The following is a 25,375-nucleotide window of genomic DNA, read 5'->3' as shown; positions in this document are numbered from 1 at the left end:
TCAGCATTTATCATCCTAAGAAATGTAATATCATGTTTTTAGTACAGGGGCCAGGAACAGTTCTACAGGGGCAGAGGCCCCTGTTGGCCCCTCTAGAACCGCCCCTGCCAGGAACCTTATGCCCTTGCCTGAGCTGGGTCAAGATGATGAGCTTTGGAGGCCTATGTCACACTCCAACCCAGCGCTGATTCATTCAACTCTGAGCATGTGAACGCTGCATGATCAGAGTCGACACCGCGTGACGTCAGCAGCCATTCCGTCCAATAGCAGCCTCCGCTTCCAGCCTATGGTGGTACAGTAAATACTATCAGCTCTGCCTCCTTTCCCCTTTGCTGCAACGATGAAAGCAGAGGAGACAATCGAGTTAGACCCGCGGATGTGCTATATAATCGTTTGTTAGACGTGAGACATTTTAGTGCCGGTGCGCAGCCTGGTAAGCTCCCCATCTCCACGGTGGGGTTATTTTATTCCCTCTGGAACACCGCAGGTTTTTTTTTTCTTCATGTGTTCAAGGGGAAACCAGAGCAAGCTGAGATACAGAGTAGTGGGGTGACAGACGAGTCGGCCCACTGCAGCGTGAATCACCGCAGACTCGCCCCCATCGCTGCCTTCTGCGGTCGTTTCTCCGTCGACGTGCGCATCCCCTCGGAGACGGACAGCGGAGGGGGAGGGAGGGAAAGGGGGACGGGAACCGACTCGGCGTTCGACTCTCCTGTCGCAGCCCGAGGCGCGCTGCTAGGCGGGGCATGCTAAAGAATGAGCCAAAGGGACACGCTGGTTCATTTGTTCGCCGGAGGGTAAGTCACAAAGCCCAATGCTGTACACTTGCAGTGTGGAAAACCAGTTGTCCACGGGTACACGAGGGGAACAAAGGGGCGCACGGGGCGCGTGCGTGTGTCAGTTATGTGAACGAAGGCACGTTGATCGCGTCCGTGTCAAAACTTCCGGTTATTTCTACCTGAGCCCGTGCCGCCGACCTTAGCAACGCAAAGGTTACGAGGCTTAATGGTCATTACAAAACCAGCCTAAAGAGCGGTTGGGCCATTTGTTTGTTGTGCTTTCAAATGTCCACCATTTTATTCACATCTTTATTTTGACAGGAAGTGGAATTTCATTTCCGGGCCCATTCAAACTGGAGATAACCATAGCGCTGCCGCAACCACAGCACTGTTGCATCCACGTTATTGCTGAAAGTATTTGATCTTCTGCCTTGACAAGAAATATGAATCTTGGTCGAGCCGTCCTTTGCAGCTATGGCAGCTTCAGCTCGTCTGGGAAGGCTGTCTGCCAGGCTTAGAAGTGTGTTTGTGGTGACCTTTCTTCCAGAAGCACACTGATGTTGGTCAAGAAAGCCTGGGTTTCATTCGTACTACTAATCCATCCCAAAAAGGCTTGTTTAGGTCAGCCATGCCAGTCCAGTTCTCCCACATCCAGGTCTTTATGGGCTTTGCTTTGTGTTCTGGACCACACGGGAGCATGAAATTGTCCTAAATGTTTTAGCCAGCGGAATCATTAAGAGTTATTTTTACTTAGACTCTTTCACTGGAGCTGGAACCTAACCACAGAGCCACACCATATCACCCTCTGCACCAATCTTTCCCCTTCACACAGTGCAGTTCAGCAAGTGCTGTTCTCCTGACTACTGCTAACCCAAGACCGTTCCATTGGATTGGCAGACGGAGAGGTGAAATTTGTCCAGTGGCAGCGTGCTTTACAGCACTGCACTCTGGCTCTTTGCATTGCACTTGGTGATGTCAGATGTGGATGCAGCTGCTTGGCCATAGAAACCCACATTAGGAGACCACATTAAGTTTGGAGTTCTGTTCTGTGCCCTGTGATTTTTACATGGCCTACCATTCCCACTTGCTTTTAAGTCCGTATAATACTACCAAAAGTTGACTGAATATTAATTACTAAGGGAATTCTCTGATTTTTTTGATTTTTTTTTTTTTTTTTTTTTTTTTAACATGGGTGACATCTTTGCACTGTCCCTCGCTAGGATTCATGAAGCTCCTCAGAGAAACAGGTTGTTTCATTGTTTTTACAGAAGCTGTCTGCACGCCTAGGTGTTTCATTTTCTAATTCCTACAATCGGCCCATACCTAGCAGCAGGCTGAGCTTTCATCTTGGGGGTCGAGAGGTTCTAGACAGGATCAAAATCAACATCGGTTTAATAGTTGACAACTAGTTTTTTTCCTAGAACTCAGGCTTATGCTCACGATCATCAATCATCTCATTCACGTTCTGTTACTACGTCTGAAAAAAAAACAACATTTTCATCTAGGAAAATGGAAACGCATTGAAGCGGAGCAGATTTTTCTGACCCGGCTCATCTGTCTTGAATTAAGCCGACAGTCTTCAGTTTATCTGTGGCGGGTAGCTCGTCAATAATCTCATCAATAGCTCCGCTAATCCGCTGCATCTGACATCTACAAGCCCCGAGTAGTTAAAAACATTACAGCCACGAATAAGCAGAAATTGTGTGTTTTTTTTTTTTTTTTTTTTTTACTTCTGAGAGGCGCCTCGGGCTGCTGTAGCCTTGCCCAGCCACACAGAGTCACATACGCAGCAGCGAGCCCAGTGCAGAAAGTAGGTAAAGGGTCACCAGTGGCTCTGAGCATGAATGTGTAATGTTGTTTTGAAAGGTAAATATAGCTACTGCCACTCTAAAGCAGCTCCCTGCCACGGTGTCTGCATACACTGCTGCAGCTTGTACACACCTGACGCCTCCTATAAAGCAATGGAATGAGCTGCATAAATGCCAATTTTAAGAACCGTTACAAAATCAAAAGCTTCAATCATCTTTTTTTTTTTTTTTTTTTTTTTTTAAGACGCAGCATTTCGTTGGCGAAAACAGGTTCATGAAGAAGGGTTATCTAAGAGGTTGCAATGCTATAAAACAAATGTTTATAAAATCTTTGTTTATTGGAATTGTGTGGTGCGAGTTCAATGGATTGATCTGCAGTTGTGTGTTGCATATTCTCCTAAAAGAAATATGCTAATTAATTAAACATAATAGTAAAATGGTTGGGGGTCATAATCCTCTGCTCTAATTACTTTGTCCTTTTTTGTCTCCTAGATGTGGTGGTACAGTAGGCGCCATTTTGACTTGTCCTCTGGAAGTGGTCAAAACCAGGTTGCAGTCGTCCTCCGTCACGCTTTATATCTCTGAAGTCCAGCTCAGCACGGTTAACGGAGCCAGCGTCGCCCGCGTTTCTCCACCGGGACCCCTGCACTGTCTCAAGTGAGGAACATGTTTAGTTTCTGGATGATTTGGTTGTTACCTGCCAATAAGCCTTGGCTGTTATAACATTGTTATTGATTGATAATAACCTTACAGAAAAGCGGACAACATGATCCAGTTTCTTTTATTGTGAAAACAAGAAAAGCTTTATTTTTACTGCTGCTAAAATAATTAAAATTACTTTTACACCTCTTAACGTAGAGGCAGTATTACTGTGTTACTCTATTGTCCATACAGCCAGAGAATATTTGGATAGCTCTGGCACTTTTTCTGGCCCCTATATGAATGAACCGGAACGGTATGACGGCGTTTTAGGGATTTAAAAGGCAAAACCTTTCAATAAGATTGGTAGAAAGAAGAAATGGATTTGGTCAGTGAATATTTAATCTGGATTTTCTGGGGCTAATTTGTAAAATGGATTCTTCTCTATAAGGATGGAGTAAATCTCATTAATAGTACTGATTTTCAACGTTGTTTAAGTCCCTAAAAAGTAGGAGATAGTGAGCTGAGATAATATTGATAGTAGACTGTTGCTAATATTATATATTAGCCTTGGGGTTAGAATTATTAAAGCTTTACTATTCGGATAGTTTTCAACTACATAAAATTTAAGAAGCATATTTACGTAATTCTTTCCCATGTGATTGTTTGCAAATTATGACTAATCTTGTAGCAAGCATTTCTTATGACGACTACACTTATTTTTAGTATTTCACTTGAGTCGGTCTTAAGTTACATTATGAGGGAAAGCCCCGTGAAATAAGATTTAGCAAATACATCTAGGAATGGGCACCTTTCACATTTGAACCGACGTGGTACCGATACTCGGTACCTGGGAATCGATACCGGTACTTGACGATACCTATTTACTTTTGTGTGTTTATGTAGTAATAAATGTTAATTTATTTAAAAAAATCTCCAATTTTCTCAATTTAATATATATATTTCTCAGTATATAAACTTGTTTGGCTCTACAAATGAACCGTATGAAATAATTTAGGATTTTTAATACATTGCCTGAATACACAACATACAAAAAAAAATAGAGACGCACCGATCCGATACCCGGACTAATTGACTAATTATTAGTCAATTAGTCCAATACCTAATACTAGGTATTGGATGATTTGTGCCGATCCAGCATTTTGATCATTTATTTATTTTATAAATATCACACAGCAGTACAGTTACAGTGATCTAGTCACATCTATTCTATGTTTGCAACGGTGGTTACACAGAGCACGCACAGCAGCTAGCCATGAGCAAACACAGAGCAACATGGAGCAAGTGCCGGACCGAGCCAGGTCTGCTATTTGGAAACATTTCAAAGTTGATACACCAACAGGTCCGACTGCAACATGTAGCATCTGCAATGCGTAAATTGCGAGGGGGGTAATAAGGTTGGTAAATTCAACGGCACAAACTTAAATGAGCCCCTACAAAAGCACCATGCTTAAGAAAATGCAGAACGTTTTTTAACAATTTCAAACCTGATGACTTCACTCACGTGGCACGGTATAATGGTTTATTTATTGAACAGTAGCATCAGATCGGTATTGGGTATCGACCGATACGCTTAGCCCAGATATCGGATTGATTCGGTGCATCGCTAAAACAAATTTTTACCGAAAGAACAGTTATCAGAGGCACAGAGTAAACGAGGTGAATACAGGATTGAAGCTGTGTGAATAAAATTCAGGGAAATGTTGTAGTGCAACAGTTTCCGAGAAAGAAAAAGACTGTATTAAAAACACGTTATCCCGCTTTTAAATGAGGGCGGGATACGTTTGCCCTGAGGGAACAGAGACGCTCCTCTCTGCACTCTTTGCTCTGACTACAGGCGGGATTCAGACGGAGGCAGCATCAGCGGCTTTCTGTCTGTGAGACAGAGAGCTTGGACGAGTAGGCAGGAGCTCACAGCAGCACTCGTCGCTCTCCCAAGACAATAACAGAGGAACGATTGTTACTTTCACAGCAAGTCACTAATAACACAGAAGAAAGTCACTAGATTTTTCCCTAGTCACTTTTTTGAAAAAAGGTTGCTGGATGGGTCTGAAAAGTCGCTAAATATAGCAATAAATCTGCTACACGGACAGCTGTGACCAGGTGCTTCCTCAGCTTAGAAGGATTCCCACCGCTATTCTTACACTTTGCTTCACAAATATCGCAGCGAGCGTAATCTGTGTCGCATTTTAGAAATCAGAGCCGTACTTTCGACCGCTTTACTATCAGCCATGCTTGCTTTGTTGGACCGTCGGCTACTGACGTCATTATGCTGTTGTCCGTGTTATGCTGTGTTCATGTTTGGCGTGGAAAAATCGCACACTCTCTCACTCCCTCAGTGTCACAGTGATGTGTTTAGGTACCGCAACATGGCACCATTAGATTTTACGTGAATCGGTTCCCAGTGGTACCGACGGGATTCGGTCAGTGCCTATAAAAGTACAGAATTTGGTACCCATCCCTAAATACATCATCATTGCAATATCAGATCGGGCGGTATTAATACTGGAAAGGAATATTTGGGTTGCAGTATTTGTTAGCCGTTCATATTCCGGTCTGTGCTTGTCAAAGTTTATTCGTGAGCAATTCCTGAAGTAAGATTTCTCTTCATTCAGTGTCAGTCATTTGAAGTTTTTAACACATTACTTGTGTTTTTATATGCGCTAAACAAACACCCCAACCAACACATCTGAGAAGGACAACACTGATAAACAGTCTGACTTCAGGTTTTTCTTATCATTAGCAGTTACATAAGACTTTTGACCTCATTGCTGTTTGTATCTCTAAGGGTTTTTTCTTCTCTAGTGGTACACTAAAATCCCCAAGAAACTCTTATTTTGACCAAAAAAGATCCAATTCCTCTTCTTTTTATAGTAGTGGAAAGACAACCTTTTAAGATGAATGGAGAAGCGAGAGTACACGGGGAATTTAGAGCAGCTTTGTTGTTTGTTTTTTGGGTAATCTTGTTTTGGTAGAATATTTTGAATAAATGTCAACTGCTTAGAAATGTCTGTCTGCAGTTAGATATTTAACAACGACGCAGGGCTTCTCTTTTTGAAAAAGGAAAAAACAAAACCCCCGTGTCTGTTGGGTCACAGAGTCTGCCACTCAGTTTGAAACATATTGCATAATTCACAAGCTGCTGTGTGGAATTTTCCACTGCAAAATGCCTGCAACAATATCATGCTCTTTGGGAACGTTAGCCTGTCTGATGTGATTTAGCAAAACGAGTATTTATTATCTATTATGACCTGATTTGGGATATTAGCTGAATACTAACTTCCACCGTTGAGAATTAACCTGATTCCCCAATAACCCTGTTTTTTATTAAAATTTATATTCTACTTTTCTTTTCAAAAGGAAATGAATTGCACTTGCACAGTAATATGTTTTATTACCATTTTCAGCCTGTTAAACAAGTTCTAATATTCCTGGACTGGTGCCCCGTTTTAAGCAGGTGCATCCAATCCGGGCGTGTTTTTGTGCTCAACAATCCTCTATTTCCAACATAAACTGATCCGTCTTGTTGCCCTCGACACAAGCCGGCGTTGCCAGAAATGGAGCGACACGATGCGGAATGCAGAGCGGCTAAAGAGGGAAGCGCTCTAGAAGAAAGGAAAGGCCATATCTGACACACGAGCCGAAGTGGGTCAGCGTGCCCCGGGATGCAAACCTAGATGCGTTTTTAAAGTAAACTTTCTCCAAACTCTCTGTTTGCAGCCCTGCTCTGCTTTCTTTAACTGCTACTAATGAATAATGATAACCTTTTTTCCCCTATGTTTTGCCATACGCAACCCTCAGGCCACATGAGAGCACAGGTGCAGTGTAAAATAGTAACACTACAGACCAGGAAATTCTGCTGAAAAGCAGCTATTTCATTCAGAAATAAATCCAATCTCTAAATGACATTAAAATCAAACGACAGTCATTTTGTCAGCTGACCTTTAGGGTCTATTTTTACACCAAATGGGTTTCCGGTGTCTAGCCAGAATGTCTTCGCGCTGCTCTTGGATCAGTTTTCCTTATGAAAACGTGCAGCGGCTGACGTTGGCGTTATTTAGAATCAGGTTACTGGGTTAGCCTGGACGCAGGCGAACAATCTTTAAACTGAGCGGAGACAAACACGTGAGCCGTCTTGATAAGATCCCAGTAAACACTGCCGTTTATTTGGGATCCTGCTGCATGTTATTTGTCACTCCCTGTATCATCAGGTCAGATGTTGGCTCCTGTTTCTAATTTACTGCTCCTGCTGGACTCTTTCTTTTTTTTTTCTTTTATGGGCACATGAAAAAAAGATCAGAAGAAAATGTTTTTTTTTTTTTTTTTTTTTTCAGTTCTTACAGGATTATTTGCCTAGTTATTACTATAAGACACCATCTTTGTACTGTCAATTATTAGTGAATGAACCCCAGTGACGTGTTTTCTGTTTCTGCAGGTTGATAATAGAGAGAGAAGGACCTCGCTCTCTGTTCAGAGGACTGGGCCCCAACCTTGTTGGTGTGGCACCTTCCAGGTATGTAAATCTCTTTTTGGGTGTGTTCTCTGGCTTCTGTTCATTTTAAAGTCACAAGCGTGCCCTTTCTTGGTGAATCAACGACACAACGCACTGGTTTTTTTTAAAAGGATTTTATGCAGATTCTTATCTGCAATCTCATATTCATGCAGAAAAAGAGGAACATCTAAATAAATGTGTAAATGTTGCTATATTTTGATATTTCTAGCTCTTAATTCTTTTGCAAATAGGACAGATTAAAATCTTAGGCAATAATCTGAAATGTTCAGAGAAAGAAAACAAAAGAAAAGGAGATTACTTTCACACGTGTGTTTGACATCCTAACCGAAACGGAAAAGTAGGTCGCTGCAATCTTTTATGTCCACAACGAACGGATTCAGAAAGCTTAAAGCCACGTTGTTATCGCTGCTTACAAATCTCTGCGTCATTTATTTCTACATGCAACACGTTTTGCTGGAATGTCTGGTCGTCTGTCGTCTTGCTTCCTCAACAGTCTTAGCCGACATTATACCGACCCACAAATAAAGACACGACTGTCACAGCTCCAGCAGTGGATGGGAAAGCTCTGCTTCAGTCTGAGCAGAAATGAACACATTGTCCGGCTCTAGTTGATCTGGTCGGGGTTGGGGTATAAGGGCTTACACACAATCGAAGTTTGAAAGGAAGTAAAGTGGTTAGGTTAGGGGTCTGTTCCCTGGCTCCTTCAGGTCCAAATGCCTTTTAACAGGTGCACAACTGGACATGGACTGTGGAATCAGTTTCAGGAATGAGTAATCCTGGAGAAGCGGCACGGAAATAAAGTAATTTATCCAACGGCATCTGTCCAGCTTTAATAAGTAGGGCGATACTGATCTGGTTTACTTTAAGCACAGTAAAGGCTATTCTGACAGATTCCTTTTTTTTTAACACACAAAAGATGAAATATAAAGTGTTGCTGGTTCTTTGATGGACGAGGAAGGTTGGCATCCAAGAGAAAATGAAGAGATTATAAGACTATATGCATTATTTGCATTGAAGTATTTGCTACTGACCTTTATCTGATTTGTGTTAAACTAATAAAGTGCCTAAAATGAAGCCTACATGTCGATGGGTGCATTTAATGAACTAAAGGCTGCTTCACACACAGCAGGATTTTTGCCCCAATCTTTTCCTTCCGAGAGGCCCTTACTATCGGCGTGGTTCATAAAATAATCTGAAGAGATATTCCCACCGTGTGTGGAGTGTTAAGAGTGATCAGGTCAGCTGGGTGAAACATCGGGACCGCCCCGACCCCAAATCAGGGATATTCAACATGTTGGATTGCCTTGCTCCGATATCCTAGCGTGTGTGGTGTTCCCAGAGAGTAAACAAGCACGAATTCTGTAGAATTTGACGTTAGCGAATCAGAAAGTGAGGTGAGGGATTCCCCGAGAGAAAAGGAAAAAAAAACATCTCGCCTCCATTTCATAATGCAGCGAATGTAGAGGCCAGGTGTGACACTCATGTGGCCTCTATGGTTTACCCACAGCTGAGTGTTAGTACTTTAGCATTTCATACTCCATGTATAAACTAACTTCATCTATCTGCCGTGTGAACCCACCTTTGAATGGCAAGACTTTAAAAAAAATCCAAATTTATTTGACCTGCAAGTTTCTGATCAGAGATGATTAAAGGAAATGTGGACGATTGATTGGTTGTTGTTCAGTGCCCTGACCGCCACCGGTGGTGTCTGGAAGCCAGGTGGGTTAAAAATGTGCTTTGATGTTTAGCTATTGGAGCCCTGTGCCCTGATTAAATTTGTTGCAGAATTTGACCTTTGCAGCTGCCGTCAAACTTTTTAGACGAGCGTTACCGAGCTTTGTTTGTTTTGAAACTATATTCCTCTTATTATATTAGCATTTAAATTATGATCCTGGAGTTTTGTGGATGTCCAAAACAGCGGTACAAATGAAGAAAGATGCACACTTTGGGACAAACACATTAACATTAAAGTGGGCAATTTGCATGAAAGGCCCACCAGCAATCTATACACAACAATTTAAATGAGCAATATTTGCCATGTAACTTAATAGAATGAAAATATGCATCATAACCTAATAAAAGTCGCGCTTTTAGTTTGGATCATCGCCATTAAATTTAGGAAAGCGCCTCAAACAATAACGTCGTCCGATTCTAATGGGAGGGGAACCACCGGTCGTGGTCGTCATAAACTCACGAACTGTGCAGACAGCTTTCAGTGCTAAATGATTTCTTCACAAGTACAGCGTCACCGCGTTTAATATTAGTCTGCACAAAGGTTGACTAAACCCTGGGATTATTTATGGGGTGAAGATCAGCTGAGGTCAGACATAACTCTTTTATGAGTGACAAGGGATTTTTGCTCGCACGCGCACACTGAAACAGCATCCCATCTAATTTTAGTCCTCTGTTGTTTCACGGTTTACAGTTAACAAATTTAATTTGATACAGTTAAAGGACGCGTTATTCTGTCAGCTGTGGGTCGCTTGGGATGAAGGCATAATCAGGTTTTAATTTTATTTGCAGGCAGTGTCTCACTTGCCTTTGTCCTGCTTTTGATCACCCACAGGGCGATCTACTTTGGAGCTTATTCAACAGCCAAGGAGAAGCTGAATGGAGTCCTGGAGCCAGACTCGACCCAGGTGCACATGTTGTCCGCTGGGATGGCAGGTACTGACGGCTCCCTCTCTCCTGGCCTTCTGTCCGTCTGTCACTGTGTGTCTTATCTGCCTGTCTGTCAGGCTGCCTGGGCAGTTTGTCTCACTGATGGGTTTTATTTAGAAAACATTCAAACAATATTTTCTGTCTCTTCATTAAGACAGCCTTACTCTTTATTTATTTATTTTTTATTTTTATTTTTTTACTTTCATCATTCATTGTCATCATTTATAGTGTCCCAGGCACACCCCTTCCCTTATATCTGAAGCATGGTAAAGCTAAATGATATTGTCTGTCATAAGAAGGCATTATCTAGCTGTTTCATGTGTAAAAAAATTTAATAATAAACAGTAATTGGTCTACCAGAAAGCACAATTTAAGACTCTAAGGATCAAAGTGATCTTAATAAAAATGTTACATTTATGTCCTGAAAGCTATTTTGTTATTATTTGACAGTCTACTGTCGTGCTGTCTAAAATTTGTGTTACTCTATTACTTTTTACGTAGCTTCAGAGCATGCAGGTTATGATACATCATCCGTCAGATATATTCCTCTGGTTAAACAACGTCTTCTCTCTTAACGGTGGCCTTGCGGTGAGCATTTAGCAGAGGAGACATGTCCTCCTACCAGAGGTCCAACCTTCATTTAACTGGACCTCATGAGACAAGTCCAGAAGTTTCAACCCGCAGTGTAAAGCTGGGCCTTCTAAGGTGCCATCCAAACGTGTTCATATCGCTTTAACAATTTTACTCTTTGTGATGTTAAAGCCACAAACTTCAATGGTGATTTTTTTTTATGGGGATTTTATGTGATAGGCCAGCACAAAGTAGCAGATAATTGTGAAGTGGAAGGAAAAGGACTCGTGGTTGCATAAATAAATATCTGAAAAGTCTGGTGTTCACATGTATTCGGCCCTTTTTTACTCTGGTACTGCTAACATCCCCCACTTAATTAGTAAGTATAGTCCCCCTTGTGGGTAATGGACAACGTTGGTGATCAAAAGCATCGCAAAAACAAAGTAATGCATCAGACAGGTCAGAGGTTAAGTTATAGAGAAGCACATTTTAGCAATAAAACAATATCCTCTGTTTTAAATATCTGTTCAGTCCAGCATCTGAAAATGGAGTACGGCGCACTCACAAACCTTCCAGGACATCATGGTTTTCCACTTGAATTGACCCATCCTCCTAGGAGTGTAATAATCTAAGAGGGAACCAAAAGGACCATGATAACTGGAGGAGCTGCACATACCCACAGCTCAGGTGGGGGAACCGGTTGACCGGACATCTGTTAGTTGTCCACTCTACAAATCTCGCCCTTATGGAAAATAAACAAGAAGAAATCCATTGTTGAGAGGTCATAGGAACTTCCCGCCCACATGCGCCCGCCTCCATGTCGATTTAACGTCTTATCTTACTGCTTGCCTGACGGCAGATCTTCCTTCTTGTCAAGCACATAGACGAAGACGCACTGAGGCACATGTTCAGAATAATATCCCTCTGCTCACCATTACGGCAGAAGTTACTGCACATCCATTGTTTACTCTACAGCCTGGTCCCATTGGAGCTACGGCACGGATCCCTGATGCTGGTTGGATAAAACGGAACTATTTTGCCAACATGCAAGAAAAATGTTGTCACCCCGACCGAAAATAAAATCCTGGGAGGGGTGGTCCACTTTAGCCGAGACAGGGAAGCTGGTCCGAGTTGATGGAAAGGTTCAGTGATGCATACAGGGCAGTCCTGGAAGAATACCTGTTGTCTTAACCTGGGTAGAGGCTCCCCTTCCAGCAGGACGACCGCCCCAAACATAAAAACCAGGGCAACATGGGGATGCTTTCAATATGTTAGAAACGGGCCAGGTAAAAATCTAAAGCAGAATCTGGTGCGAGACTAAATTTATGTTGCCAGACGCTCTCCTCCATGTCTGACGGAGCTTGAGGTGTATGGCAAGGAAAAGCGTAAACATCTTGTCTCTTCACGTGCAGAACTGGTAGAGACGGACACAGAAGACCTTAGATGCTGAATGGGGATGAAGGCATTTCAGACGTTTGTATGGAAAACCATCTTAAAACCTCCACTTTCCAATTACATGCTTTGTGTTTGTCCGTCAAATGAAATCCTCCAAAATACATTGAAGTTTTTATTTGTAACATGACAATATGTGGAAGGTTCAAAGGATAAGAATACTTTTCAAGGTACACAACAAATCTGGTCCTCAAAGTTTAGGTTGTGCTTTCCAATTCTATCCCCACTGTCCCTCATGTCCTCCATTATTATCATTTTTTTTCTCCCGTCCTTGCCCTTCTACTTTTTTATTTATTTATTTTTATTTTGAGGCCTCTCCAGAGGCGTTTGTAAATAGTTTAACCTCCCAGTTGTGACTTAAACAGTGTGGTCTGGGCCCCCCCTTCTTTGCTTTGTGTGTATAGAGAAGAAAACACGGCCCCCAAAGGTCAACCGGGGCCCCCGGCACTCGGGCGGACGCGTCAGGTAGCACCCCATTTCTTTACACTGGTATGATGAAAACCATGGTGATTTTTATCAATACTAGAAATTTCCAGATGGTGTTTAATTTGTAATGATATTACCATTTCTTATGGTATAGTGTTTGCTTTAGTTTTAGGAGACACACCTCCCCCTTCCCCTTAATTTGTTACAGCAGCACAGTAAAGGTACAGACAGTTTTTTTTTTTTTTTTTTGGTAGCACAAAAGAAATGCTAACCTTGTCACCGTGCAGACGTTTGCACACAGTTCGTGTCATTTCGTCTTTCGTCACCATCCTTTCTGATTGGTATTGCTTCAGTCAGTCCTTTTCAGGGGAAGCTGTTATCAGTTCACGCTGATATCAGTCTGTGACCGGAGGACTGCTGATATTTCAGCCGAAATTCTGACCAAAATTTCAAACAGAGAGTCAAGTATGAATGCTTGACTCAACATTGCTTTTAAATAAGTCATATTGGTGTGGATAAAGTGAATTTAATGAATTTCTGTTACAGCGTTTGTATAGATGTTCTCATCACCTTCCTAAAGATGAGCCTAGGCTGGACAGTGATTTCCTAAAACACCCACAGCCGAGTGTCAGTACTTTTAGCATTTCATACTCCACATATAAACTAATTTCATCTATCTTAAACACATCTGTAATCATCTCTTCTCGCAACTAACTGTGACTTATGAAACTGAGCTTGCTGGCTGAATTTATCCCGATTCAGTAAAACCGCTTCGTTTCATAAGCTTAACTGTATAGCGTTCCCCTTATGGCCTCCCGGCTTGGAACTGCGGGCTTCTTTGCGATTGGAGGAGAGCGGCTGCTCCCACTCCCTACCTCGCTCAGGCTTATTTTCTGAAACTGGCTCCTGTGTCTGAATGTAGGTCAAAGCCCTCTGGAAATACTGCACGTGCATGAAAGGCTTATAGAAGAATCTAAATGCAGAACCTGCAGTGGCATGTTTCACACACAAATGTAGCTTTTTCTGCTAGAAAAGAAGTGGAGTTGCACAATGTCAGGATGAACTGTGTGTTGATCGCCGTTGCTCAAAAAGTAAAAAAAAAAAAAAAGAAGAAGCAAAAAGTGCTTGATTTTGATGCCAGTTATATTTTTAACTTTGTGTGACGATTCACAATTTTGTTCTCCATATACATTTTTTTAAATGCATCATAAAAGCATAAAAAGTGAAGAAAATAAAATTAACCTGTTTCATCTTCAACAAATATCTTCAACAAATAATGTATAAATAATATTCGCTTAGAAAAATGGTTAAACCTTTGATCAGGTCTTACATGTATGTTATGCTGACCTGTTTTTAAACAAGAGTTTTGCATCTTTATAATTTAAATATGAAAAAGAATGTTTATTTTTGCAGAATATCATTTACTCATTGTTAAACTCATTTTTGAATTAGAGTAAACCATCACAATTTTTTTAAAGTCTCCTCAGTTTAGTCCAATTTTACCCCTAAAATAAGATGATTAGATATCCTCCACTTGAAATAAGATGATAGAGATGAATTGTTCTTATTTTAAGCGCAAAAATCTTATTCCACTGGCAAATAGTCTTATTTACCTGTTCAAACCAAGGAAAATACACTCATTTCAAGAAAATTGTAGTTACTTTTAGTTCCCTTTTGGCAGTGCAGTGATATTTCACACTTGGGAAGAATATCGAATGAGCCTATGTGTGGACATAGACACACACAGACACATTAATTCACAGCCGAAAAATACGGTAAATGGGATTTTATCTCTGTATAAATATACATTTTCTGTTATAGTCAGCCTGACAGAGCTGCAGAAACCCACCACTGAGGTCTTTGCATGTATTGCCAAAAGTATTCAGTCACATCCTTGACTCATGTCTGAACTTAAGACGTTCCATTCTCAATATACAGACTTCGATATGATGTTGGTATGATCTTTACAACTCTAAAAGCTTAAGCTGTTCTGGGAAGGCTGTCCACGAGGATCTGGTGTGTTCATAGGATTTTCCTGACCATTCTTTCAGAGGGACATTTGTGACATCAGACACTGATGTTGGACGAGAAAGCCTGGCTCCCAGTCTCTGCTCTAATTCACCCCAAAGGTCAGGACTTGAGATCAGGAGACTGTGCAGGCCAGTCAAGGTGTTCCACATCATACCATCTCCTCCATGTCCTTATGGAACTTGCTTTGTGCACTGGGGCATGGGAGCATGGAGTTGCCCAAAACCTCTTTGTAAGGTTAAACATTCAGATATCCTTTTATTGGACCTAAGGGGCCAAGCCCAGGTCCTGAAAAGCAACACTACACCAGAATCCACCCTCCACCAAACGTTACACTTGGCACCAAGCAGTCAGACAAGTACCGTTCTCTTGGCAACCGCCAAACCAAGACTTGTCTTTCTCATTGCTTGATAGAGAAGCTCAGTTCATCACTCCAGAGAACGTGCCTCCAGAGCTCTAGAGTCCAGTGGCAGTGAGCTTTACACCACTCCATCCCACCTTTTCCATTTCTCTTGGTGATGAATGGCTTGGATGCAGCTGCTCAGCCATGGAAACCCATTCCATGAAGCTCTCTATGCAATGTTCTGGAGCTAATCTGAAGGTAACATGAAGTTTGGAGGTCAGTAGCCACTGACTCAGCAGAAAGTTGGTGACCTCTGCCCTCAGTCAGCCACAGACTGGTAGGAAACCTAAAGTGACAGAGTTGACTGGGGAATATTTCGGAGCACAGAAATTTCAAGACTTGTTGCACAGGTTGCATCCTATCACAGAACCATGCTGGCATTTACCGGGCTCCTGCGAGCGACCTGTTCTTTTCACAAGTGTTTGCAGAAACAGTCTTCCTGATTTTATACACCACAGAAGTGATTGGAACACATGATTTCCATTATTTGGATGTTTGAGCGAATACTTCTGGCAATATAGTGCACGTTACTGTCCACACCAAATACATGGTCCTAATAGAATAGTGGTATGCTGAAAGCCTCTACTGGGCAAAGTAGAGGGGACATGAAAAGTCTGCCATTTGCTTCAAGCCATGTAGAGGCAAACATGCGGAAGAAGGCGCTTTAATCAAGTGAAACCAAAACTGAACCTTTTGGCCAACCTGCTAAATGCTGTGTGGTGGAAAACTACCATTGCTCATCACCGCGGACACGTCATTTCCACCAGCAGCATTATGATGCGAGGACGGCGTCAAAAAAAGACTCGAGACCTAAGTGATAGTTCACCTTCAAGCAGGGCAAAACCCTAACCGTACAGCCATACCTACAATGTAGTGGTAAAACACATACTCATTGCTAGAATGGCCTAGTCAAAGTCCAGACCTTAGTCTGAATGATCATCTGCAGCAAAAGTTATAAATTGCTGTAACTCATGCTCACCGTCCCGTCTGACTGAACTTAAGCTCTAATGCAAAGAAGACTGGGCATGAAATCAGTCTGTAGACGTACAGAACCGATAGAATCAGAGTCAGACTTTATTCGCCAAGTTTGGGGGTGAAAACAAGGAATTTGACTGTGGGATCCAACGTTCGCATCGTATATAAAAAGACAAACACCAAATGACTGGCAGCTGTAATCGCAGAAAAAAAGGTGATTCTATAATTCACACCGTCCACGTTTATGCACTACTTTATGATTTTTTTCCATCGCATAAAATAGCTTTAAAATGTATAAAAGTTTATAGCTGCAATACGTCAGAGTGTTAATCTTCAAGGGGCGTGACTAGTTCTCAAGGAGCTGTATTAGTTGCAGGCTGTTTCATCTCCATTACATCATTTACAACTATCACTGGTTTCTGTTTAGTTTGTCACCACGGCAAGGTTAGCATTTCCACCTGCCTCGCTTTATTTCCAAATCAATCTCTATAAGCATCTAACCTTTTTTTTTTTTGTTAGTCTAGGATATAACAGGCAATGGCTCATTTATTCTGAGGAATACTTTTTGACTTTATTGTATTTACTTTGGGCTTCAGATAGACCTGAAGTTTGGTTTACCTTTCATTTTCCTTTCTTACAAGGGATGAAGTGAAAACAAAACATGTAAATTAAGACTTGAATTAAAACTGGAGTAAGTAGATGGTGCTTAGAGTTGGGCTCCAGCTTTAAGAAGGATGGGAGGAGGGGGCTCCCTCCCTCACCCCCCCATCTCTTCTCCATCTTCTTGCTCCAAAGGCAGGGTTTGGGTGGGAGGTTGGTGGGCTTTTGGGGGTAGATGTGACTGCTGCTTGTGTGCGACTGTGGTACAGAAAAGCCTGTGTCTATTTTAGGGCTTTACTGTAAAGCTTTCACGCCTGCGTGATTGGGTGGGAGACCCCCGCCATCTGAACCCCCCAATATCTGCAGGCTTCTAGCTGCAGCGGGGAGGAGCTGGAGGAGCTTTGCCCCTCCCTCGTGAGTACACGCCATTAGACGCTACTTCATTTTGCTTCCCTCTCTTTTTTCTTCTTCCTCTTTTTTTTGTTCTTCTCCTCTCTCCAACAGACCTGTGTTGTTCGTTCTGACGCAGCTGCCTCCACATAGGTCTCTGTTGCATTGCCACACTAGATCTGTCTCTGTTAGGCTGTCGTCTGGAGTTAGAAGCTTCCTGCTGATCTCTAGGATTAATGATTTCTTCCTTCAATTTATTGCTGCTTTTGGCTCATGTTCTTTAAATGAGGCAAAATGCACAATAAGCAACATATTACCATAGAAAACAAACTTTACCTTGTTGTTTCTAGCCACTAAACAAATATAATCTCTACTAAAAAAAAAAAAAAAAGATGTTATCGATTCTATAGACTTTTTCTTTTAATTGACTGATTAACCTAACAGTTTTTCTTAGTAAGAGCACAGTGAAACAACATTTCTAACAACTATTCCAACCAAAGGCGGAAGTAGAAACATCTCAGCGAATATCGGCTTTGATCAGTTAAAAGCTCTCCCCCGGAAACCTGCTTTTTCCCGGCTGCACCTCACCAGTCGTGTGTGTCTCTAATAGCCTTTAGTTTGCATGCAGTGCCGAAGCAGAAAAACACTGGTACTGGTTCATCGAAAAGGCGTAGGTTTTCTTTGGTTGTTAAATACTTTTTATCGGTCCACCGATCAAGATTTTATAGCCAAGTCTCCAATTTTGTAAAGCTTTGACTTGCTGATACTGTTTGTAGCCCATTTTGATTTCTTTAAGAACTGTAATAAAGAAGTTTGAAGATGTTTTCTAGATCGATTGCAAAATGAACTTGTCTTCACATTAGCATGTTTATTGTAAAACAATGATTTTTCTCCAACAAACAAGACGAGATTACAGAGCTAGCTCTTACTGCATCACTGGAAAATCTAATACAGTAAAATCCTCCTGGTTATTGGACAGTGGTATTTGTGCACATGTGATTCAGCTAATATAAATGCAGCATATCTTGTGTCCGTCTTTATTAGATTATAGCTCTTTAAATGTTTTTGCACACATTAAAATGTAGGAGTAAATCATTTCGCAAGATATCCACATTTTCTCTCCGAGATCCATTATAGATAAATCTTGCATTCTCTTAATATTTCTGGCAACAGATGGGGATGCCACACCATGTGTGCAAGAGAGCGCAGTCGGCGTTGAATAGCTTTGCACCTAAACAGGATTTAATTATTTCTCTACCTTTGATTAGCAATTAACATGATTAGTATTAGTTAAAGGTTTATATATGTTTACTACCTGTAAAATACTGCCAAACATTTCTATATCCAGCTTGTTTCAATGGGAATAGAAACAGACCCCACGATTGGATAAAAGCGCCACTTTGCTGTAATAATAGATAATAAATTCAGCCTTCCTGTTCTCTGCTGACGTCTCACTCTCTATTTATAAATAGCAGTCTGAACGAACAGCTGGTGTTCCTTAGTATAAAATCAACGACATAAATGGCTGGTACTAAAGATGGCCAACTTTGAGCCTTCTTCCCTCAGTAACAACGTCAGCAATGAAAACTTCTGCCAGACACTTGGGCCTGGTGCATTCACTGATGAGGGGAAATATCGGATTTTTGAGTTCCCAACCAGGTGGTCCCTGCTCAAGGCTGTTCACGCTAGAAATTTGCCCATTCAGGTCACCAGGCGATTTCTTAGTGAATCTCTACATTTTAGTGTTCGTGAAAGAGATATTCACCATGTTCAAATGTTTAGATTTGAGCTTGTGAAACAAAAAGTCACTTTGTAAATTGGGCCTCACAGAGTTTCCTTTTTTGATCCCTATAGTTACAGATTATGTTGTGATGGCCCACAGTAACTCATTATCTTTTAAAAATATTAACCTTATAGCAGAGTAGTTAAATTAGGCCTAAAAGGAAGTTTCTGATTGACATTTTCAAAATGGAAAATAACTAAATAAATAAACAAAGCATTCATAGCATAATGCTGGTTTCTTTTATGCACCGTTTTTATTCAGAACAGCTCAAACTAATTTTTACCTCGGTAATGTTTACTGTAAAAGTGCAGGCTTTTTTGTCTTCAACTCATTATTCAGTATTTTCAAAACTATTCAATTCTTGCAGCTTTTATCTGCAATAATCAGATCTATTTTGAAAAGAGTTTGAGTCAAAAAAGACGAAGCCAATCGATGCTGTTTTGTGAACTGCTTTCTCTCTGTCCTTGCACAGTGTAGAGTTTCAGTGCAGCTTCTTTGTTTGTGTTATTTCACGTCTCGAGGGATCTGTCTGAACCTTTGACTCCTTCTGAATTTCCCAGGATTCACCGCCATCACAGCCACCAACCCTATCTGGCTGATCAAGACCCGTCTGCAGCTTGACTCCAGGTGAGGAGGCAACGATTTCACGTGCACAAAAAAAGCCCAACAACTATATGCTGCTTCATTTTTCTGTGGTCAAGACAGAAAAATGACAGCTTATTGCAAAAGTATTTACACCCATTCAAATGTTTCTACATTTAGTCACATTATGACCGCTAATTTCAGTGTATTTTGGCATTTCGTGTGATAGACCAACACAAAGTAGTTCATGGATGTGGAGTGGAATTGAAATGATACATGAATTTATTTTTATTTAAAAATTAAATCTGAAACTTGTGGCTTCTGATGTACTGGCCTGTCTCCTGGTAGCGCCTCCATGCTCTGGACACTACGCTGACAGACACAGCAAACTTTCATGCCACAGCTCGCATCGATGTGCCATCCTGGATGAGCCGCACTACCTGAGCCACTTGTGTGGGTTGTAGACTCCGTCTCATGCTGCTACTAGAGTGAAAGTACCGCCAGCATTCAAAAGTGACCATCTGCCAGAAAGCAGAGGAACTATTTATCTAGCCTTGAACCTCATATGGCAAAAATAATATCAGGCTACTAATATTAAAGATAAACTTCAGCTTTGTACATTTTTAGGAGTTTATCACTAATATTCATTCTCCTACTGACCGTAGGTACAGACTAAACATGTGTACCATGGAGCTCAGGCCCGATAAAAGCAGAACGCGACCTTTTGGTCAAGTGCAAACCACCATCAGTATCTCATAACTAACTCGGCACATCCTGAACACATCATCTCCATGGATAACATTTGTAACTAACGAATGGTTTAAAGCAAAGCTAAAGTGGTAGAAGGTAGGGCTGGGCGATATGGATTAAAAAATTAATCTCCGATTTTATCATACCAAATCCGATTAATCGATTTTTTTTCCTCCTTTTTGTTTCATAAAAAGAAATAAAGAAATTATTTTAAAACCTTGCCTTTATGTCAAACATTTCGTCAGGGAGTTGACCTGAATTCAAAGTGCAACTAAAAACAAGCTGTGAAACATGATTGTAAAACAAGATGGCAGCCGTGCCATTATAAACAATTAAAATATAACAAAACATTTGCTGCTAGTGGTATTACACATTGAGCTAAGAACAGACTTCACTGCACTTGTGAACTTCAAACTAAGTTAAAAAAAAGTAAATAAGTAAATGAAGTACCTCGTATTATGGTAAATAAAAGTTTCTACTTAACAATATTTTGACAATACATTTGCCTAAACATATATTCAGCATCACATGCTGTTCTCTTCATGGAAACCCAATGAGTGTATTGGCAAAATAAATCCAGATTTTCCATAAATGAAATCTTAAAGAATTGTAAATTCGAATTAATCTATTAAATCGATTTATCGCCCAGCCCTAGTAGAAGGTTCCCGTCAAAGACCTAACGTAAGACTTTGTGTTGGTCCATCACATACAATTCAAAATAAAAGGTGTATGGGTCTAATGGGAGAAATGTCAGCGCTCATTAATACATTGCAAGGCAGTCTAAACTTAAAGTGTTTTCTTGACCACAGAAACCGAGGGGAGCGACGCATGAATGCGTTTGAGTGCGTGCGGCGGGTGTACCAGGTGGATGGCCTCCGGGGTTTCTACAGGGGAATGTCGGCCTCGTACGCCGGCATCTCTGAGACTGTGATCCACTTTGTGATCTATGAAAGCATCAAGCGAAAACTGTTTGAGTCCAAAGTCCACACCTGCATGGACGAAGAGGACCAGTCTTCTAAGGATGCCTCAGACTTTGTGGGCATGATGCTCGCGGCAGCCACATCTAAGACCTGTGCCACCTCCATCGCCTATCCTCATGGTGGGTTTCTCTTTTGCTAGACCGTTATGTTTAGGTCCAGGGTTTGTGAGAATGTTAGGAAATTCAGAACTTACCGCTCTACATCTTGAGATCTTTCCCTGTAGAGAGTGTCGTCAAAGTCTTATACAGATCTATGACCTTTCTTCTTCTTCTTCTTTTTCCCTCAATCTGCAGAAGTGATCCGCACACGACTACGAGAAGAAGGCAGCAAGTACCGCTCCTTCTTCCAAACTCTTCTGACAGTCCCCAAAGAGGAGGGGTACCGGGCGCTGTACCGTGGCCTGACCACACACCTCGTCAGACAGATTCCTAACACTGCTATCATGATGTGCACCTACGAGGTGGTGGTCTACCTGCTCGGCCGTTAGCAAACCTTCCCGTTTTAAAAAAGGACACCGGTAAAGAACTGAGAAGGATGCCATTTTGACCTGGAATGGTATGGATGAACCGTGGTAGGGAAGACCAAAGGAAGTCTGAAGATACTCTAATGGACCAGAGGAGGACGAAGGAGTAAGACGCAGCTAGTGGGGAGAACATCGGCATCATCAGGTGAAGGGTACACAGCTCAGAGAGGTGCAGGTGTTGGAGATCTGTAGGATTTGACCTCAAGCTGAATTCATTGGCCTGGAAAAAGAATTAGCTAAATAAAATCTTCACCCCTTTTTAAGAGATACGACATAGTGAATGACTAAAAAACTAAAACAGTAGAGTGCCACTTTCATTGAGGCTTAATTTAGGTACATAAAGGCGTCGGTATATTTTTAGCTCACCTCAAGCACTTCTTCGCACTTAGGTCTTCAAACATTCAATTGCTTTGTAATAAATAAAAATATCCTCAAAAATTCGATTTATTTCAGTTCAATTCAAAGGTGATACTTATATTGATATAATGTACATGGGGTGAAATATTTCAAATGCTAGTCCTGTCGATTTCGATAGCACTGTCCTACAGCCAGTGAAAACTCCAAATTCTGTCCTTTTGAGTCTTCCACACTCTTGAAAGTGTTTTGGTTTACCGTATTTTCAATGTTGCGTTTACTGTTGTTGCTTGTGCCCCTTTTTTTCATTAACATGTTTCGCTTCCCCTCAACTTTCCATTGAAATAATTGAATACGGCCCTCTGAAAAGCCTGTCATGTGTTATGGGGAACACGTCTGACTGCAGAGTGGTCCAGCAGACAGTCATGGCCCAAGAAGCTGGCTCTTCAGACTGCTGCATCCACACATATTTGTATAGAAAGTTAAGTGGAAGGAAAATGTGTCCTGGAAAAAAGATGCACTAGAGGGCTAGCCACGGCATTAAGAAGGTGGTGAAGCAAATTTCATTCAATAATTTAGGCAGCGATTAGGCAAGATGTGGAGTGACATTAGCTTTATGCTGTAATGGTCATAACGAACAGAAATAAACACTTGAACTATATCTCTCTATAACAAATCTTCATCGGTGTATATCTCCTAAGTCTCCAGCATTGAGGTGTATGAGCCAGTGCCCCAGAACTAGGTTTAAAAAGCTGCGTGTTTTACTCCCTCTCCCGCCCTCTCGGCCCGGTGATGACATGGCTCCCGCTGAATTTGGCCCTCTATTTGGAAGCACGACTTTGCTAATTCTGAAAAAAAAATACGGTTTCGAAGACCCACTTTTGGTCAATCGGAAGTCACTACTCAGAACTCAGCACTCTAGCGTGATAACGGCAAGTCGGGTTCTTAACGAGTCATGAAGCCTGCATCTGGTTGTTACTGCGTCCTAAAAGTATCTTCTACTAGAGAGCTACTACTTGAAGACAATGTGACCGTTTGAGGAAGATGTCGGTGGAGCAGAGTTGCTGAGAAGGTTCCTCCTCTACAAGTCTGTTAGTGTGCGAGTATGTGAACGATGTGTTTGTGTTTAAGACTGTGTGCATCTGCAGTCGTGTGTGTGCCTGCATGTCAAACGAATATATACTCCAGATTTCCATCCACTAACTGATAATCTTGCAATACGGTGCAGTGCGGGGCGTCGATGGTGGTAGCTCGGGGTTCCCACCAGTCCTTCCTTCCCAGTGGCTTCCAGCTGACCTGATAACATGCACTTTTGTGGCCTTTCAGGGCTCGTGCTTTGCTTTCTGTTGTGTGGACGGACTAAACTTGTACATTTGTGAAAGGAAAACAAAAGTATTACTGTATTTCAAAATGGTATTTTGCTCAACCGTTCTCATAGCACATAGACTTTCCATTTGTTGTGAAGGATGTTCCGATGTTTGTATATAATATTATGGCGTGTATGAATATCTGTTTTTGTTTCTTCCTGAGCCCCTCTTCTGGACCGTGCTGTTGTTTGCCTCTTTGCAAAAAGATCGTTTTCATTTTTGTGCAATTGAACCTGTTTTGACATTGACTGTTGACGCACAAATTAATATCGCTCGGCTACTTTTTTTTTTTTTTTTTTTCCCTGTGTCTTGTGTGTTGCAGAGAGCTAAGAAGTGCTGCAAAGTGAACAAAATTTGAAGTGTTAGAGACCGAGCATCGCTTAGGGTTGTGACGTTCCTCGAAAAAAGGTGTCCCGGTTTTTGCGAAAGCTTAGTCATTTCTGTCGATAAGAACGTTTACATGTGCTTTTAGGCTCTGCTAGATTCTGCTGCCGTTTTCTTTGCAGCTCGTTTTGAACAATCACATTTTGGGTGTTCGTACGGGAGAGTTCAGAAACCGGAATAATTCTGCAGACACTACAGGGTTCCAGGGCTGCTTCAAACAAGCAAAGCAAGCAGAAGGAAAACTAAAAACAATGAAAGAAATGCTTAGCAGTTCCCAAGGGTGATTGGCGAAAGCATAAAAGAAAGCCCCACTAGAATGGTGCATTTGTCATATAAAGGTGTTATTTACACTCACACACACTCTGTTTGAGGTGAGCTTAAAAGTGATGTTCTCCACTGACAGGAAAACCCGGAGCTTTCACGCCTGATGTTTCTGAACTCCCCACACGAACTCCCTGTGTAACATTTCAGAGACAGACTGATCTGTTGTAACTTGTATTAGCTTTTCATTTTCAGTCAGGCATGCTACCAACCTATAGGTTTAGGTATCTTTTATTTTTTTTTTTCCAAAAGAAAGGAAAGGCGCTGTGCTCGTTTAATGTCCGTGTGTTGCTGTAAAACACTAAAAGCTTTGATTTGTGTCTTATCAGCTGGTCCGCCGTAGTACTTGAGGTCACGGTATCTGAATGTGACGTGAGAAAACTGGACAAACCGTGCAACAATTGAACTTGATCATTTATCACTCGTGTCAGTGTCTTTGGCAGGTTCCCTTGGATAGGATGCTGCCTAAAAAAAAGGGTTAAACTATGCTATAAACTTTCCCCCAGCTCTGTCATTTGTGTGTTTGTATGTTTTTATTTTTGTTTTGTTTTTTAAACACAAAAGCCAATAAAAATCTATTTACAATTACAGTTTTGTGTTTATTCCTGTTTTATTAAACTTTATAGTTTCTGTTCCTAGTAGAGGAACTATGAATAATTCCTTCTCCTTCTAAATAAACAATTGAAATCAATATTTAAAAAGAGCCCAAATCAGCTTGTATCCTCTGTGACCTTAAATCAGACTGAACTTTTCCTAGTTTGGGTCAGTTAGGATTACCAAAATTACCTCGATGAGAGAGCAATTTTTTACAAATTTTTTTAATTTAGATCTTTACACACAAAGATTACTGTGCGTTTCAACTATTTGGGAAAGCCTAAATGATGCTGTGGCCTTGTAAGCTTCTAACATGTAGTTCACAACGTTTGAGGCACACCAATGGATGTGTATTCAGGGGAGGAAAAGCAAGATGGTTTTATGGGATCAAAAAAGCAGAGAGAGACATGAGAACTGGAAGAAGGAGTAGAAAGGAGGACAGATTAAGAACACACACATCCTTGTTTAAATA

General features: G+C 41.4%; 1 protein-coding gene across 1 annotated transcript; it reads left to right on the top strand.

Annotated features, from left to right (window-relative positions):
* Nucleotides 1–313: 313 nt before the first annotated feature.
* LOC105934205 (solute carrier family 25 member 36-A) lies at nucleotides 314–24,899 on the top strand. Its single transcript, XM_012874087.3, has 7 exons — nucleotides 314–797; nucleotides 3,080–3,244; nucleotides 7,683–7,760; nucleotides 10,327–10,427; nucleotides 19,609–19,675; nucleotides 21,190–21,479; nucleotides 21,654–24,899. Exons 1-7 carry the CDS (start codon nucleotides 757–759, stop codon nucleotides 21,845–21,847), a joined length of 936 nt encoding a protein of 311 aa, XP_012729541.2. The 5' UTR covers nucleotides 314–756; the 3' UTR covers nucleotides 21,848–24,899.
* Nucleotides 24,900–25,375: the final 476 nt, after the last annotated feature.

The sequence above is a fragment of the Fundulus heteroclitus genome, unplaced genomic scaffold, assembly GCF_011125445.2.
Source record: "Fundulus heteroclitus isolate FHET01 unplaced genomic scaffold, MU-UCD_Fhet_4.1 scaffold_94, whole genome shotgun sequence".
NCBI classification, from domain to species: Eukaryota; Metazoa; Chordata; class Actinopteri; order Cyprinodontiformes; family Fundulidae; genus Fundulus; species Fundulus heteroclitus.
Note: the sequence above shows the minus strand (reverse complement) of the source record. Positions and strands in the feature narration are given on the sequence as shown.

Coding starts and splice junctions, on each gene's coding strand:
- LOC105934205 (XM_012874087.3), top strand. CDS start 757: ATGAGCCAAAGGGACACGCTGGTTCATTTGTTCGCCGGAGG. Junction 10,428..19,608: donor GTTGTCCGCTGGGATGGCAG/GTACTGACGGCT, acceptor TGAATTTCCCAG/GATTCACCGCCATCACAGCC. Junction 21,480..21,653: donor CTCCATCGCCTATCCTCATG/GTGGGTTTCTCT, acceptor CTCAATCTGCAG/AAGTGATCCGCACACGACTA.